Here is a 20,052-nt window from a genome sequence, read left to right as displayed (position 1 = left end):
ATCTATTTACACGTAATAGTGCTGACTGTCTCGCCAATCTCATTCTTCAAGCATAAGCAAGACGCGTTGTTGTCATTTTATGGTGCTATTTGACTGGTTGTGAAAGTTGGTAAATGTCAAAAACGCTCTGTGCGGTGTAGTTGGTTTTTTTCCGGCACGTTCATCACTATCGTTTTACTGCGCAGGCGCATCTCACTAAGTTCCAACTTTCGTGTGAAAATTCAGAAGCTGCTGAACTTTTTTGATCCATGTATGCAAACTTGCACAATAATATGTGTTTACACGTGCATTTTCTTTTTATGGCCGCGATAATACGTAGTCAGCAGTAAATCCATGCACGTATAAATAGGGTATTATAACGTAATAAAACAAGTAATTGCTTAGTTTCATCGTTTGAATCGAATAATTTTCCAATTTAAATATTATAAAAATTTATTGTACACGTAATTAAGTCTAACATCCACGATAACCGAGTGGTTATGCGTCAACGCATCTATTTTATACACAAGACTGCTACCGTCGGCTATCAAGGGTAGTTTATCATTTTACGTATGTATTGAGGTATTATAATTGTTACAATAAGTTAGCCGTCTAAACTGTCTATCTTGCTCTTAAAGTTAACACAGGCAAGATAGGTGCTGTTAAAACATAGTACTTTTTGACAGTTCAGACGGTTAACTTTTAACAGGCTCAATACATAAATATGATAAAACTTCCGTCGACAGCCGCTGAAACAGCCTTGTATATAGAATAGATGCGCAAGCCTTTGATGTCGTGGGTCCCGGGTTGGAATCCCGGGTAAAAATATGTTAAATTATAAAATAAATGTGTTTCAAGTACAACAATTATAAAAATATTACATAAACATCTCAATATTAAATTATAATATCATCCAGATTGATAAAACTCTTTATTACCCTCACGAGACGAGAGAACAAACGAGACGAGAAGGTGTATGTACACAATGGCAAAGAATATATCGTCGGTGTTTTGTAAAAAGGGCGAATTAACCAAAATGCTACTTTACAGGAGGATTTTTAACTTTTGACATTTATTTGTTTTTTACCTGTAGATGATTATAAATATCTAACAAGTTTATAATAAAGCTTAGAAAGAATACTGTCATTATAATAGGTATTATTATATAATATTTTAAAATGCCAAATATGTCACATTTGCTTTTTATTTCGTAATTTTAATTAATTTAATTTTAGTCGATTATCGTTTTTAAGTACTTTCCTGTGGAGATAAAAATTCGCCGTTTTTACACAACAAAGCTAGTGGGGTACATATTGTATTTTCATTAAAATCTCGATTTCGCCAAAATGGTTGATTCGCCCTTTTTACAAAACACCGACGATATTATTATCATTCGAGACTAGTACATTTTGTACGGGCAAACGTAATAATAATTAGTATATAGATTGTCTTCTCGGTCAGTGTTTAAGCGAATATTAAAAATACATTGACTATTCACAAAACTACCGCTCTACTAATCTCATTAAATGAGGTAGGTACGCTAATATTACAGTTAGTGTTTTAGATTCACAGCGTAAATTGAAGTACAGTGCGTTTCAGACATCTACCCATCATCTCAAATCTCTGTACCTGGAAATGTGAGACACCATGTCCATTTTTATTGTACCATATTCTAATAAAAAAAATAATGTTTGTTTATTTATGTTTTAAGATGCGAAAACGACCAAAGATTATATTATGAACTGATTTATCCTATTGGATGTGTTATTCCAGCGTACGGATCTCGGGTGTGGAAAAATATGAGACAAACTTAAAGACGTGTTAAAGAATATCGACTGTAGAAAGGAAAAAGGACGTAATCCACACATATCAAATTTTACAGGAGGCATAAAAACGTTTTCGTTATGGTTTTAGGTTAAAGTTAAAATACAAAATAAACATAACCTTGAAGTGCATGATAATTAACAATTTAGTTTTTATATTCCTAATCTGATATTAATTATTAAGTTAATTAAAGAAAAGCCAACAATGATGGTTAAGTCATTTTTCCCACTTCACTTCCTTCCTTTTCTTTAATTATCATTAGATAATAAATCGGCATTAGCAGCTTATATCCTTTGGACACTACGTGTATTTAGTCATGTATAGGGATTCCAATCCCGGGATCCCGAGCTATTTTCGATACCTATGAATCCCGGGATTGATTAAAATAATCCCGGGATTTCGGGATTGATTTTTTTATCAATTTTTATGGAAAATAAAATAAAAGAGAAAATATAACAGAAAAAATACTTTTAATAAAAAATAACTACATTAGAAATAAACTGAGTTTGAATGAAGTTTGATTTATACCCATGTGTAGGTTGCCGATTCATTTTATTTTTTCACATAAATTATTAAAAATGGAAAGATTGGAAAAAAACAATGCTTCGCACTTTTAACAAAGTAATTCCACCATGATATTATACGTTTTACCGCAGTTTCATATTTGTCTGACTAATTAGATTTATGAAGCGGAAAGGCCATAAGTACGCCATGATTATTTGCTTTAATATTTTAAATCTCGCTAATACATTCATTAAGTCTTTACTATCAGAAACAGCAATCTCCTATTAAATTCACATTATTATTTAAATTACAATATTATTTACTCCGTTAAACTTGTGTATTTCCAAGATTGAACGTATACAATATTAACACTTTACGGTCCGGTCATGCCACATTGGCGTCCTTTGCAAGCCGAACGTTACGATCCGGTGACGCCTACGTGGCGTCCTCACATAGGCATATCTTTACTGTGAAAAATAAATATGAAATTTAATATTTGGTTGCAAGATCTATCGACAGATGGTTGAATGACATGTGCAAGAAGTAAAAACATGATGGAAAAAAAATATTTCGGGGTTTTTACAGAGATGGCGGACGTAATACCATTCAGTATTTTTTTGTACCTATACCATTTTTTTTATTAGTTACAAGCCCATTTCTAGACGGGGTGAATCACGAGACGTAAACAAAAAAGGTAATAAACACTCAATGTTATATTCCAGTGTCGTCACTTCAACTTCGAAATTTAATTGTCGACCCTTTTCAGTGGTAGTCACCCATTTATGAACCTGCATTCTTTTTTTTTTAAATGAACGCGATTTTTAGCTATGAAATTGCATCCTATTTGATAATTTGTCATTAAAGGTTTACTACCCATGAAACATCCACCATGCTTCATCATCCATGATAGAAATCTTAACTTGAAAATGAGAACAGTTATAAATGTGAACTTGTATCGCGTTGTCATTTTCGTTCGCTTTTTTCGGGAGATTATTGCTTGTGTAACTGCATAAATACTAGCTATTATTATTTATATTGCACTAATTTCATTGAAAAAATAATTAATCTAAGTATATTTTAGCTAGGATATATATTTTTTATTAGTTTTATCTCCAAAAAAACTTTTTAAAATGGAGGACCATTCGTTTTTAAACAGAGGAAAACTATGCGGATTGTATGTCAGATATTCCCAGTGACTGAAGATATCGGAGATTTTAGTGTAATTTTCAATCACAATCAAATATTTCCGGGGATTTCCGCAACTAATAAACGTTTAACGGCCCACGTGCTCGTCGTAGGTCAAAATTGAGTTTTTATTGTATTTTCAAATCATGATCCTGGACACTCCTTAAACGTTGTAGATAATCTATTTATATAATTTTGAAGCCTTATTATCCTTTATAGTTCGAGTGCTTAAAGTCAGACAACGTTATCTACAAAATAGTGTTTTTTTTTTTTTTAGATATCGTTATTTTACATTTACGGCTACATGATAGTCAAAGAACGTTATGTCAATCTTTTCTAATTTCTTATTAAATCGTCAGTAAAGTTTAACGCTAACTACATAAGTTACCCTTGTTTTCATATTTTTTTAAAACTATCCCTATAAATTTTAACATCATCATAAGCAAGATAAATGTACAATACACAATAAATTATAAAATATTAACATTAGGTTTTAAATAAACATTTCCCTTGTTGAGTTACAAGAATCTAAAATAAAGATTTTTGGCTCTCCTGTAAAGTTGCACTTTTGTAGATAGTGTTGTTTGACACTAAGCCCTCGAGTTATTTTAAACATTTGATGACTGCATAAAGTATTTTTGTTACATAAAATAGTATTCTTTTAAACCTCTCGCTCTAATGTTTTAGAATATAGTCATATTTCGGTACATAACTGTGCAGTGGTGTTAAGATTTTTTACGTTTATTAATTTTTAAACGCATTTATATAACCATTAGTATAATTTATTACGAGATAATTTTTGTAAAATGTGTGAAGGTAAAGGTGTGAAGGTGTAAAGGTGTGAAGGTAAAATGTGTGAAGGTAAAAGGTGTTAAGATTTTTTACGTTTATTAATTTTTAAACGCATTTATATAACCATTAGTATAATTTATTACGAGATAATTTTTGTAAAATATTCACGATAAAAAATTATATTGATAATCTCTGTGATCCCAAATTTGATAAGAATTAGGCATTTTATTATTCAAAAAATCGGCAAGATTAACACATTTGAAGATGATTCTAAAGATACTTATTATAAGCTATGTCTTTGACCATTCAAGTGTGATAAACATCTTATGAATAATGATTGCTTTATAATAATTATTGACCTAAGAATAAGGTAGTGTTTTTTTGAAATACGCCATTACTTTTGTCATTCCCTAGTAGTTAAACTACAACATACGGCCGTAGCCATAAATTGACAAACTATAATTAAAGTAGAGAGGATATAATTTTTTATCGTGGATATTTTACAAAAATTATCTCGTAATAAATTATACTAATGGTTATATAAATGCGTTTAAAAATTAATAAACGTAAAAAATCTTTATCACCACTGCACAGTTATGTACCGAAATATGACTATATTCTAAAACATTAGAGCGAGAGGTTTAAAAGAATACTATTTTATGTAACAAAAATACTTTATGCAGTCATCAAATGTTTAAAATAACTATAAAGGATAATAAGGCTTCAAAATTATATAAATAGATTATCTACAACGTTTAAGGAGTGTCCAGGATCATGGTTTGAAAATACAATAAAAACTCAATTTTGACCTTCGACGAGCATGTCCCCCCTTAAGAAAGTGTAAAGTGCGTTCCTCACATAAACTTCGAAAAGAAACTATTTACATGTCCAAAGAGTGTAAAGTACCTCTACATCTACATATTGGTAATTGGTTTTCTTCGTATAATTTAAAAAAAAGTGTATTAGTTGTTAGTTCATTTTACATTCATAGTTTTATAAACTATTTCAAATAATTTCAGCTTTAGTGTGATAATAATTATTTCGTGCCTAGCCAGTTATCTAAAGGTATTATCCATAAGATTGAGTGTTGATTCAAATATTTTTGTGGAATGTAGATGTTTGTTTTACAATCCTATTGCTCATAGATTTTGTTATATGAATTTTTTACGCACGCCTCTGCACTGTTATTGGATTGTCTCGATTCCTACAGTAATACCAAATTTTAATAAGCGGTGGGAATGTATATGCGTGCATTTTATTTACTTGAATTTACTCGAAAATATGCACGCCACTGCACTGCCTTTATCGGCTAGGCCATAAAAATCATAAAACCAATAAATCACTAGTAAGTGTTAGTTCGGGAATGAATGTGCATTTATTTTTAAACACTTCACAGTTTGTGTGAAGTCTTTGTTATTTTATTATATTTGATAATCAGAGATATGAGTAGCTAGCGCTAAAAATGAATTGATACGTATTCTATAGCGGTGTAAAACATTTTGTATTTGAATATTTTATTATATTTTTTAATTAAAAAATAATATATTGTGATGCTTTATATCAATAGGCTGTTTCCTTTACATTATATTTAACAAATTGAACTAATCTAATAACATATAATAAATAATATACGAAAATTTACAAATTATATACTTTACCTTTATGGAACGCGGGCCAGAGGTTGACAAGTGTTGAATAAATGACACAATTTGATGCATTGATATATTTTAAGTATTTTCTGAAAATTTTATTGAAATATATCAATAGGTTCAAAAGTTATATCATTTTTAACTTCGCGATCGAAATTTGTTGATTTTCATTAAAAAATACCGGATATTGGCGTAGGTTCTTCGCGAAAATTCGCGGACCGTATAGTGTTAACTAACAATAAATGTCTTAAATAGTATAAATTATACTAGATTTATTTTTGACCGATTTTATCAATGTTATTTGTAAATATAAAATTTTTATATTAACAATGGAAAAAAATGCCAATCCCGGGATTGTCAAATTGTAATCCCGAAATCCCGGGATCAGAATTTCGGCTCGGGATTGGATTCCCTAGTCGTGTACAACGTTATTATCCAATAAAACCTATTTTAAAAAACTGGGGATTACGTCCCTTTTCCTTTTACAGTCGATATGTTATTTTCAATAATCACGTCTGTCTCATAATATGCATTTAATTTTATCTTAATGCGCATTACTTTATTTTATGGCCAAAAGTTATAAAACCGGCCCTGCTTGAAAACTGCTACCACACCCGGTAGAGTATGTCATTTCCCATTAGTTTTGTGTTTCTTGACATCTACAATATAGCCTGATGATGCCGAAATGTGAAACCAGGATCACTAAAATCTATCGAATAGATAAAATTTGCTTCAATTTAAATTCATCCATATGACCAATTGTGTCGCTAGAAAAATCAGCTAAGTCCATAATAGATGAATAGGAGAAAAACAGCTTTTTGTTTTCTCAAATACACAGTCACAAGGGTGAAGGTTTATATTATTTCGAGTATAGAATATTTAAAATTAAAAAATTCCACATTCTGATAATGCAGAAATGTTAGAAAGCAGTAGTTCTTCAGCAATTCACAAAAAAAAAGAAATACCTAAGGTGGACTGATGCTGATGAGGTGGCTGATTTTGAAATATAGCGACACAATTGTGTAAAATCGTAAATAGCATTGCATAATTAAAGTTTTGTCAATATAGAGAATATTAAAGTTTCTATGGTTACCAATTCATACATAATAAAAAGTAAGAAAGTTCATATTACTATCTTCGTAGTTCAACATCTTTGCTTTGTTAATTGTTTTACAATTTCAAAGTATCGACAAAAAATTATTTAAATTAGTTGTCTCTTCTCTCCTTTGTGAGAGAAAGATTTTGGAATATGGCGTCTTATGTCTCCGAGGTACAGAAATTTAAACGGACAGATCGGTGTAATCTGTTTAAAAATTGGTTGTTATATAGTTTTACAAAAACAACTAACCTGTAACTTACAATGTTTTGCTAACGACAAATTACATAACAAAGTCTATTAGACAAGTCTTATTTAACTAGAGATTCAGTTTGTAATATTAAATATTCTATGAAAACAGACTTGAAGCACCATAGTCATTATCAATAATATGTCAATATAGTTATATAAAATTCATAACAAAGGAGTTATCCTGTTCTGACCAAATATAAAACAATAAATGTGTCGCTGAGTTTCAAAACCCGCTATAACACTTTTTCATTATGTTGAGAAAATCAATAAAAACTTTTTGAATGTTTCAGTAGTGTCATAGCGGGATTTGATAGACACATTGATTTTGTTTTATAAATGACAGTTAATCGTAGCGGCTTTTGAAAGAGGCGATAAAATTTTCATGTAGAGATTCTAATAACGAATCCAACGATATATATATATATATATCTTAATTATTTAAAAAAAGTGTTATAGCGGGTGTTGAAATTAGCGACACAAATATAGACAAGTCAAACACTGAAGACTTATACAAAATACTTATTCAGTGTTCAATAATAATATACTATATCTGAACTAACAACACTGAATTGAGCAGATTATTTTCTCTACAGGAATAACTGCGTGAATTTAATTCAAAATTCATAATTCGAATTACGCTATAAGTGATACAATAATTCTAAAGTTGTACTTTGAAATTGATCGTATCTCAGGAAAAAAACTATATCTGTCGATAAATCAAACAATGATCTGATTAATTGATTTAAAATTTAAATCTGTAATTTATAATTTAAAATTTTGAATTAAAAAGGTTATGTTAAATGATTTTTTAATATTGAAACATGAATTATAAACTAAATCTACTCATACATCACGTGCACACATACACACCGTGACTAATTATTATGTGTATACAATATTTTTAATCTCTCGCAAATACATAATTTCCTAAATATAATGTAATAATTCACCAATTACATTTTTCTTAAATACTCCAGTTTTATACAATCTTAATTATGTCTGTTTTAAATTTATTAAAGCTTGTATTTCAAGACATTGTTTGATTGAGCGGTATTCATAAATTCAGAGAGCTCAAAAGAAAAATGAGTGAATTAAAAAAAAAATCACAGGGTGAAATAGTAAAAGAAAATTTTTTGCAAATAAAATCATCGCCATTCAAGGAAAAGTCGCTATCTACAAAATGAATAACTAAGTTTTTCACATGTTTCCTCTCGTGATTGGTCATATTGAGTATTTTATCATGATTTTAACTAGTTTTAACTGCATTATTTCGAAAGCCATTGTCATGTTTTTCAAAACTGTCGATAGTGACATTTGCCTGAACGGAGACAATAATACCGTAGTAATTATTAAAATTATGCATTGTTATCAAATTTATTTCAAACGAAAATATTATAATCCTTTCAATTCAACATAACATAATGAAATCATCACTAACATAAGTTAGTCAATTTGAGCAAAATCTTACGTTAAAAACTTAATAAACAAAATCATTATTATTATGTAATTGTAAAAGGCAATATGAGTTGCCTAGTCATAACTCACATATTCCAAAAATTGAGTCGTGAGATAATTGCAAAAAACCACCAGGGCACTGTTTTTTGTAAGTAGAAGAAAGGTATTGCACTCCCTTGAATGTGTTAAGGCTGCAGACACACAGCACACTATGAGTAATAGACTTCCCTAATTGGTTAGAAAGACTTTGGTAACAGAACTCACATTTTTCAATGTCAACAGTCAACTTTGTCAACAATTTTCACATGGTTTAAAGTGACTTTTGATAGGAAACTATTTTTATTTATATAGATTAATGCCTTTATTATTAGTATATTTAACTCAAAAATGACAGAATTGCAAAATGTGAGTTATGACTCTAGCCGACTCAATGTAATGGCCTAATGAGTTATTACTTATTTATCACGCAATGTCAACAAAATTATGCAAAATCTGATAAAAAAAACAAAAAATGGATTGCACATGCATTGATAGATCAAGGGACCTATTCAAAACACAAGAATTATTAACGCCATTTCCCGGCAAAAATATTGATCCTTGTAGCTTTGAGGAAGTTTTCAACTAAGTGCCGTTGCCCTGTTTGGGTAAATGTTTTAGAACTGACAAAACCTTAAATCTGATTCAGTTATTCCTTCCGATGTACGATCCATGCAACGCATTATTTTCTTTCATTATATACGCAACTTTCTTTATAACTGAACGATTGAAAAAATAACATCAAAAAAGTCTTTTTATTTACACAGTCGGCGTTTAAATCATTTAGGATTATTCAATAATTTGTCACATACTATTTAACCGAAAATGGCACAGATATTATTGTACATTTATAAAAAGCTATAATTTCAATACAGTACAAGACTGACACAAATTCTCACTGACTAGGAAGTATTATCAATTTGTGATACTGATAATTTTTTTCGTCGCAAAACAAAATGTTATCATGCTTCACACGACTGAAACATTTATGTTCTACGAGAATCAACGCATGATTTTAGTCAAACTATCTGACATCTTTGATTCTTTACACGTCACACGTAGCCGGGACAACATAAACATGATGGCATCAGTATTGTTAACTGTTAATCCTCAACTAAAAGCTATAATGATACAACAACGAAACAGTATGCTAGAATTTACTATGTACCACAATAATTAAAGACCAGGGCAGAAGAGTAATGCAAGCGACGATAGGTCACAATAATTTTGCAAAAATATGCGGAAGTAGCACCAAAGACGTGTTTCATTGTAGAATCTATTTCCAAATCATGGCGACAGTTCTGTCTCTCTCGAACTGCTCCTCCAGGGAAGTCATGGCAGCTCCGCTGGTGCAGCACATCTCGTCGAGAGAAACCAGCCCCGTGTGCAACGGGTTGCAACTGCCACTGTTCATGCTTCGCTCCGAGCCCTCACATACCACTGACACCGGATACTGGAAACAATCATAATTATTCAATCACCATTTTTCTTTTCTATTTTTTTTTGTACTTGTTATCCTAAACAGCCAGGCAAAAAATGGTTTAGCCATAAAACTATGGATCTAAATGTTTATCACATACATAATTCGGAAATACCTCAGACACATACTTATTAGAAAAAAATTGGTGCCGGGCAATACTCAAACCGTTTGCTTTACCAATTTAGCCGACTGCACCCTACCTTATCATAATGAAATTAACTAATAACAGTCATGCAACTGAAACACTTTCCAAATGATTCGAGTCCCGCCTGACATGTTGTTTTCAAGATTTATGCATTTTTAATAAAGTTTGCATTCTTAGAACATGTGAATAATTTGTTGAATATATTTTTTTAATGGTAACATTACTAAATGAGGAGCAAACATTCAAAACGTGATTTGTCACACAGATGTTGAGCTGAGATAATCAAGAAAAACATATTGTACTCAAAATGGTTTTTTTATTATAAAACTATTTAAGGAAAGAATTTTAAACCTGGTATTTTGTATAATCCAAAATTCGCGGAAGTGGTTCATTTTTTGATTTGAAATTTGGACAAAACACGATTTGCATGAAACTTGTGGGCAAAACACTATTTGAATGAAAATCAAGGCATTATCAGAATTGACAATAAACGGCATTTTTCAAAATGTGTGACAAATCACTTTTTGAATGTTTGCTCCTCAAATATGATTCATAGTTGGTGTCAGGATTCTTTATATTTTTGTTTTAACGTATATTCAACCGCAAGATTTTTGAGTCTTGAGTTTGCGCACCTTATAAATCCGCCTAATGAGTCCCTCCAGCAAACCAAACTGCACGAGCTTCCGTTCGTTGACGCCCAACGCCTGCGGGTTGAATCTGACGCAGAGGTCTCTGATGGTAGTGCCATAACTCATCCCAGCGTACATCGACAGGATGCTCTTCAGTGCAGCCGGTTGACGCGCTGTAAAATTACCATATTCATACAATTTCTACTGACCACAGCAGTTTATATCATAATGAATTATCAATTTATTGATAACAGTGACTATTATTAATTATAATATATTATGAAAATTTCTTTCTACTAATGAGTTCTATATTCTGGTCAACACACTGTGTAGTGTGAAAGGATACGCACACAGAATGGTGTGAAGTCAGCACACATATTTATTGGACTGGTGATTGGCATTGTGTTGAGTGATTGCCGGCATTTACAGTAGAGACAAAGAAATCAAGAGACCAGTGCTAGTTAACTGTAAAATTTTCAGGGTGAATTATGTCTTTTTCTTATCAGGACGAATCTAAGGGTTTGAACCTCAGAGTAATAATACTAAAGAGACAAGATATTATCCGGCTATATGAAGCCGTTTTCTTTGACGCACAGTAGAATCTGAATTTTATTATTGTTAGCAATGAAACGTTATATCATTTTGTTTCTCATTACTACCAAATTTAAATGCAACACAGTTAACCCTTTAACAGCCACTGACGAGTGGTTCTCGTCATGGGCGTCTACTTTCGTGCGCCCGTGACGAGCGAAACTCGTCGCGCCGTTTTTGAGCCTAATATGAGTCATATATTTATTTTTTCAATTTTAATACGTGTATTGACATCTATGGGCAAGCTCTGCAGGCAGAAATGTTTGAAAAGTCAAATACATCGCGAGAATAAAGGGGATTCCCGAGAGGCCCGTTCAGGGTTACCGATTTCTTCCCATGTACTGAGAAATTTTTGACTCATTAGTTCGCACCGCTATCGCGTAATAATTGGTCGTCGGTATGATAGTCTGATTTGCGTTCTAATTGAAAGAATTTGCATTTTTTCTTATTGAAATTTAATTTGTGTTGAGTTACGAAGTGTTGTGAGTATTTATATTTATATTTCGCGTATGATTTGCGTATACAAGTGTTATATTTACGAGTTTACTTATTGAATTGAAACATTTTCGATGTTTTCAGATTGAAAATTTTATTAGTGTCGAGTGACTAAGTACTGTGACTATTTTTATTTATATTTTGCATTCAATTTGGACAAACAAAATTGTTATATTTACGAGTTTAGTTTACCAATTTTTCCAATTCAAAATGGATGAATATTGTGAAGATGGTGAAATTGACAATCTTTTAGAAACGATTGAATCTGAAGACGATAGTGATGATTCCGAAGTTGATGAAGTTGACGATACTTTGGAAGTTGAAGAAAATGAACCAACTACATCCGAAGCTACTGAAAGGCCGACATTTGAGTGGAAATCGGATTTATTTGACCCGCGCGCATTTTCATTCGATGATACTGAATCGGGATGCAAAGCAGATAGTTTAGCTTCGGATGCAATTGAAATGGATTATTTCAAGTGTTTTATCCACATTTCCTTTATTGAAATGATAGTGCGAGAGACAAATAAACAATTTAAATTTGCTACAAAAAATATCACGGTTCTAAGTGATCGTTTACGACGATGGGTAGACTGCACAACCGACGATATATACACATTTTTGGGAGTGTGCATGCTCATGTCACGTAATTCTCGCAACAAAATTACTGAACACTGGTCTATCAAAAGACCGTTGTTTTCACCATATTATTCCGAATCAATGTCCAGAAATCGTTTTGAGCTCTTGCATCGAATGTTGCATTTTAGCGATAATGAAACCCAAATTCCCGGAGATCGATTGTACAAGATAAGACAGGTCTTGCAAGAGCTGAAAATTTCTTTCAAACAGTACTTGTATCCTTATCAAAATTTGTGCATCGATGAGAGTCTTCTTCTCTTCAAAGGGAGGCTTTTATTTCGCCAATTTATCAGAACGAAGGCAAGTCGTTTCGGCATTAAAATTTTCGTAATGGCCGATTGTAAAACTGGTTTTGTGTTAGATATAATAATTTATACAGGGAAACAAACAGAAATTCAGAAGAAAAATTACATCGGAATATCAGGCAACGTTGTGGTGACATTACTTGAACCGTACTTGGAACGAGGACATACGCTTTTCATCGACAATTGGTACAGCAGCCCAACATTGTTCAAGTACCTGTATGACCACCGGACAAATGCCTGCGGAACCGTGAGAAGAAATCGAATTGGGATGCCGAAATTCGTAATAAAATTGAAGAGAGGGGAAACCGAGGCATTTCACACTGACGAAATGATGGCATTGGCGTGGAAAGACAAAAAAGACGTGACAATGTTGACCACAGTGCACAAGAATGTATTCAAACCGACGGGAAAAGTAAACTATGTGACAAAAATTCCTATTTCAAAACCCGAGTCCATCGTGGACTACAACAAAAACATGGGCGCTGTAGACCAAAGTGACATGATGCTTTCATCCGTAAACTCATCACGAAAAACCCTGAAATGGTACAAAAAACTTTTTTTCCATCTATTAGATTTATCATTACTGAATGCGCATATATTGTACCAACAAAAAACTGGTAAAAAACAGCCCTTAGGTGACTTTCAGTTGAATGTTATCGATCAACTGATTCAAAAACACAAGACACAGCCAAAGACAAATTTGAAGCGGAAGGTGCCGCTACCCACTAGGCTTACGGAGAGGCATTTTCTGGGTAAAATACCACCCACGGACAAAAAAAATAGTGCCACCAAAAGGTGTTACGTATGTTATAATACAAAAAACAATAAGAAACGTAGGGAAACGCGGTTTGTGTGCAAGCAATGTGACATTGCACTATGCTTTGAACCGTGTTTCGAAATTTACCATACGGAAGAAAACTTTTAAAGATGTTTATGTGGACAGTGAAAATAATACTGATATTGCAAAAAAAAATGTGTATTTGTAAAATTTATAAATTTTATAAATTTTTTTTTTGAATTTTTTAAAAATATTTTTGAACTATTTCTTGTAAATTCGCAGTGTTGTGATAACCCTAACCTTGGTGCAAATTTTCCGACATTTTCGTGAAATTATGAATGAAAAACCCTTTCGACGAACTTCAAATGATGTCTCATAATATGTAAGTGCTAGATATAAAATTTTCCACTGATAATTTTTTTTTTTATATATTATTTAATTCTTGGGCCCTGGAGATTATACCTAGTATTATCAGCTGGGCTGCTAAAAGGTTAACCATCTTTTCCACTAAATTAACTAAAAATATTGACCAGTAACTTCATATTTTGCATAAAAAACTATATCTTTCAGCAACACATATTCCTGGTTTTGCCTTAGGCACATACTATTTTTATATAACATAACTATTTTTTACCGGATACACTTCTAGCTTCACTAAATGGGCTATTCATACGTCTTCTATCTTACTCTAACGCATATTGCGGAGGTTATACACGTGCCAAATGCTTTCTCACTTGCATTCATGGTTAGTTTTTGTTCAGGCCTTAGTTCGAACTGTAACAATCGGGAAACTTATGAATTTTTACACGATTCTGCAACATTGTCAGTGGGGTGATTTATAAGAAAATCTTCAAGCTCGAATTTGAGACATTGAAGCGTTACGTCTACAGTGCCCTCCTGATCATCCCTTTTCACATGAGGATCCAATCAAATTTTTTACCCATTGCGTGGCCTGAACTTTGTCTCAATATCAGCTGGAGCTCATTTCTGCAAGCTTTCTCAAAAAGCAACTCGACATGAATATGGTTGAATTGGTAAATACAGAAAAAAATAATATTCTGTATGCTGGCTATATCTTCTTTGGCTACTAATAATAAGATTGACGCAGTAACATATAGATAATGCTACATTTATTATAATGGGAATATTTTGGTTTTGTAGGTACAAAAAACAAATGGTTCTTGCTTTCATTTCATTGACATTTAATGCTGACTTTCATATTTCGTTTAGCATTAATTTTTCAAAAAAACCTTTGAAGAATGAAGAGACAATAATTCGAAAAATATATCTATCTTTTATATAGTTTGAATTTTTCTCCTTGATAACAAAGAAGGCCTGACCTGTTCTGGAGCAATAGTCGATGCACTGCCTTTGAAGCCCCTTGCAGAGGGCCAGCTGTCTCAGCTTGGGCGTGGCGCAATACACGGCACAATACTGGAAGATCGGGATGAGGGTAACCACTCCGTAGTAGACCAGGTTTTGTATGCACGCTTTCACCAGGTTCGTCTCGACATCAGCCACCGCCGCTATCTTCGACACGTGATTGAAGCCGTCTATATACGGTAGAATCTGAACATGAAAGAATGCGTTGGGTTAAGTACCATTAAGAGTAAGTATCAATTAGGCTTATTATAAATGTACTTCATTATAAGTAAGAGTTTTATTCCACATACACTGGCATTCTCGAGTTTTTATCACTCTAGTCGAATCATTGTCGTGGTAATCTACCATGAGAAGATCCACCGATCACACAATGGTTACAGATTGGTCACACAACTTCTCTTGTGTATTTTAACAAATTATTTACAACTTTTTAAGACGCGCATGTGCACTGGAGAATACAATAATATATCATATATACACCGCGGAAAAACATACATAGGTAGCCAAATATAGATGTCGTCTGACTTTTAGACTACGATACATCAGCATATCTGAGAGAAAGTCAGTTGGATAAAGTCATGGATAGTATCCATACAGCCTAAAGTAAATAAGTCTCAAGAATATCTTCTGTACCCTCTCCACTATACGACCGTACTTCGACTGATATGGCGCCCAAACAACAAACCCAGATGATGATTTTCAACTAAATACAGGTGGCCCTCGACTTTTGTACAGAATTGGTTCCTGGAAATGTGTACGAAAGTAAAGTAATATAGAAATAACATAAAAAAGTGTTGTTTAAAATATTTATTTATTAATGGGTACAATAAAGGGTTACATGTAAACTGTGCATAAAAAATTTCACCATGGCACAGTTCGCCGTGAGCTTTTTTATCGGAAAGAGATGACCGTATACTATAACGTCGGTCCCTATTAAAAAAGTCGGATCTGCAAAATGCTATTTTTCAGTACGAGCAATCAAAGATGTTTCATCAAATATCGTTTGTGACCTATTACTTGCCATAATGAATAAAAATACGGGTTATAGAAACTTTTCTAAACGTTTATAAAAACATCCGTCTGTCCGGTGAACATAGCAGCAACTGTCAGATCCGACGCATCTTGCTCACCCACGCCCAGCCAACAATGTCGTTTGTTAAGAACCGAAATTTTTATTCGGACACTCTCGGTAGATCCGTCATTTTTAACTTGAATATCTCGAAATTTTTCAAACAAACAAAAAAAACTGTGATTGTGGTATAAATGTTTAAAGTGTTTAAATAACTTTTACGTAATAATCCGAAAATGACAAAATTTCAGATCCGACTTTTTTAATAGGGACCGACGATAAGGTCTCCAATTTTATTAGATTCAATATGAACATTAATTCAATTTTCATAGCTGATTTTGGCAAAATTCATGAATTCAAGAATGAAAACCTAACATAGCCTAAGAAATAATCCAGTACATCGGCTATTTTCAAAATTTGTTTGCTGCTGGCTTCCTGTAAAGTGTAAACTGATAAGAACCGTGTTTTATTTAGACATGAATTTTATCTCAATACTATACGACCCAAAGAGGATTGACGGTCTTTATTATACGGCCATATATTTCCAATATAAAATTTCACGGTGAAGTGTGATACGGCGAACTGCATACGTAAAAGTTTCCGGACACGATAATAAAGTTAACGCGGTATATTATAACAAACAGGTGTTTTCTTTATAAACTTGTCAAGAGATAGTCGAATACCACCCTATTTTCTTGAGAGAGGAGAGACTGCACCGTTTTTGCACTATGAACAAAAACCTAAATTTTAACGAATGTACGAAATTGTGAATTGTACGAAAGTAGAACGTAGAAAAGTCGAAGGCCGCCTGTAGATGCTCAATAAATATATTTTTTAAATCAACGTTCAATATAGCATTCATTTTATAAATCAATTTTTATCAAACGAATAGCAGTGAACACAAGTCCAACGTTTCATAAGTTACAAGTTTACATTGCAATAAAAATAAATATAACGCAAAGTCCATAAAAACAATCAGTACACAACGTGTGATATTAATTGTTTCCTTTTATGTCAGTTTGAAGGTGATACGGCCGATGGATTGATTAAATATTCATCGGAAGGTGTGAAATTTCAAGTCAAGATTACGAATGCAAAACCGCTTTCAACAGCAATTTGCATAGCGTGTTCTATTTTAGTAACAGAGAATTTGCATACAAGAAATAATACAAAATATGAATAGTTTTCTGTAAAAAATACACTGTGTAAATTGAATGTGTGTACAATGTTTTATTTGTCTTTTGAGGACAAGCAAAAGTTGATAATTGACATTATCAATATAGTTGACATTGCTTGACGTAACTACAACTTAAAATCCAACTGATTACATAGTAATACTATCGACTGAGTGTGCTTGTTAGATATTAAATATAAATTTATATGTATGGTACTATTCCCAGAAGACATGACCTGCGTAGAAGGAAGAAGAAGACTGTGTAAGTAACCAGGATTCTTGGATATATACTTCATCAATTAGAGAGAACATAAAAAGGAGATGAAGAATCAATCACAATGGGGGATATGAGCCGATCAATTAGGTACCTGATTAGTGGTGAGGTCCCACTGGTCGGGCATGAAGGTCTCTCTGTTGAACAGGAACATGGGCACCTGGTGATCCTGTACGGGTGCCGGATCTGAGCTCACCCTCACCACTGTCAGGTGGGTTGTTGTTGTTCCTTCTAGAAGTGGAAAAAAAAAAATTAATCGGTTGTATTTATACAATATTACAATGTCTTGGTCGAGATGATATTACGCACTTCTTGCATACAAGGGAATAGAATGACATTAACAAGAATAAAAAATAACGCCAACATAACTTATCGAGTTGGAATATCAAGGTGTTATTAAACACACTTAATTTAAAAACACCTCAACACAGCTATTCTTAACAGTTAATACGGTATTTTTATTGGTCCAAATTAACACGGAAGCAATTCCATACACAAGGCAGTTATTTGCAATAATTGATAACACAGTGAAAATTTAATTTGGTATGTTGTGTGAAATATGTCTCTTTTTTACGGAGCTCGGTCAAGTTCTTGTATGCTTTCCTACTCGAAGCGAAATTTTGTGTACAAACGTTAAACAGTAATCGAATATAACCTACCCGTATTTGACAGCTGCGGGTAACTATAAATTGACCAGGACGCAGGTAGTATTAATTTTCAAAATAGTCACATCTCAATTCCCAATATATAATTGACGTACTCTAAAACAGTTGGCACGGTAATGAGAGGCCGTGTTAAAAGATAGCATTTTTGACGGTTGACTTTCCGTGATAATTAACTGCCTGAATACACAAAGTGATAAATGTGATATTTTTATCACATTTATTACTTTTTTCATTGCTTTTGGATATGTTAGAATAGCCTCGTAGATAGAAAAAATCTTTTTTGAAAAAATACGAGGCCCAACAGGACTTGAATCTATAACCACTGGATTCGCGCCAACGTGTTTAACGTCTTATCAGTTGAATAATTGGCCTGTTATAGAACCACCAGTATAAGTTGTCGGCTGAGTGAGAGCGCCATATGCTAACATTTGACATATCATTCATTACTTTTTATACTACGATGAGCTTAGTTCTAAATTCGAACATCTGACGATTTATGATGGAATATAAAGACAAATTAAATATATATCGGCGATATTAAATACCCATAACATCTCATCCTACCGGGATTCGGAACTCAGACGGTATCAAAAGTATTGTAACATAACTACTGGAACATAATCTTGTACCGGCTGTTTACGCTGCAAATAAAACTCGCTCCAACATCCATCGGAGCATCCACTAAATCTTGACTTCTTCATCCACATCACCATGACTACCCACAGCGATGACCCCTACACATATAAGTCATGTTAGGTTTCTTAAAATAGTCTGCTCAATGTGAGCTCTGAATCCACATACAAAATCAATAACATTTTATCAAAAACAAAAATACTGTAAGTCAAACAAAACTAGATGAAATTATGTTTCGGTAATGATATGATAATTTGTTTGTTTTTCAGTGATAAGAAGACTTTAAATATCAGTAAATGAGTTCTAATGGTCCATTTAGTATCATTAGGTAGCTGTTATTGAAGCTAATCAAACTAATGGCTATTAAAAAACAACAACACTTCGATAATTAGATATCAATTGCCTAGTTGAGTGTCGGACATGTGACCTCTGTATTATGAATTACTATTTCTAATTATGATAACACTTAGAAAACTGAGTTAATTTAATATATTTAATGTGGACATTTGAGCAATTTCAATTTATTAGGTTTGCGTTAATCGAATATTAAGATTAAATCCAAATATATTACCACGTTGGTATATTTGGCGGTGTGGAATCAGTGACGTCCCGTGGGGGTAGGCAGATTGAGTGTCGCTTGGGGGCGGCAGTTACTCGAAGGGCGGCAAATCGAGTGGAATCATTTGGTATATATAGAAATAACAACCTAAACAGGGTACTTAATAACAAAAATATCTTTCCTTTCAAAAATTTAGCTCACTGGTTGGAAACAAAATGTATTGATAACATAGAAGGTTTAACATGACTTAAATTTTTTGTCGGGTTTGCGAGGTCTAGTTTACTTCCGTAGCCCTTCGACGTCATTGGTGACTAGAAACGACACGAGCACGGATGATAAAAAATATTGTATACAAAAATGCGGCGGCATTTTGCCTAGGGACGTCACTGTGTAGAATTACGGGTAGTTGAAACTTATACCCTGTTTACACGTGCATGGATTTACTGCTGACAGTACATTTT

At 32.8% G+C, this 20,052-nt stretch overlaps 2 protein-coding genes across 2 annotated transcripts in view; both read right to left on the bottom strand.

Annotated features, from left to right (window-relative positions):
* dbe (KRR1 small subunit processome component homolog dbe) overlaps positions 1-20,052 on the bottom strand; it is a 466,431-nt gene that overhangs the window by 107,089 nt on the left and 339,290 nt on the right. The gene's annotated exons all lie outside the window — the stretch shown is intronic.
* Positions 9,082-20,052, bottom strand: part of LOC147073535 (GATOR1 complex protein NPRL2-like) — a 33,047-nt gene continuing 22,076 nt past the window's right edge. The window contains exons 4-7 of the mRNA XM_085944366.1: positions 17,829-17,965; positions 15,175-15,403; positions 11,030-11,199; positions 9,082-10,225 (exon numbers count right to left, since the gene is read on the bottom strand). Of these exons, the coding sequence (XP_085800492.1) occupies positions 10,049-10,225; positions 11,030-11,199; positions 15,175-15,403; positions 17,829-17,965 (713 nt within the window). The 3' untranslated portion in view covers positions 9,082-10,048. The remainder of the gene's footprint in view (positions 10,226-11,029; positions 11,200-15,174; positions 15,404-17,828; positions 17,966-20,052) is intronic.

Source organism: Rhyacophila brunnea, unplaced genomic scaffold (genome assembly GCF_057557595.1).
Source record: "Rhyacophila brunnea isolate RB1 unplaced genomic scaffold, BYU_Rbru_1.0 scaffold_17, whole genome shotgun sequence".
In the NCBI taxonomy this organism is placed as follows: Eukaryota; Metazoa; Arthropoda; class Insecta; order Trichoptera; family Rhyacophilidae; genus Rhyacophila; species Rhyacophila brunnea.
Note: the sequence above shows the minus strand (reverse complement) of the source record. Positions and strands in the feature narration are given on the sequence as shown.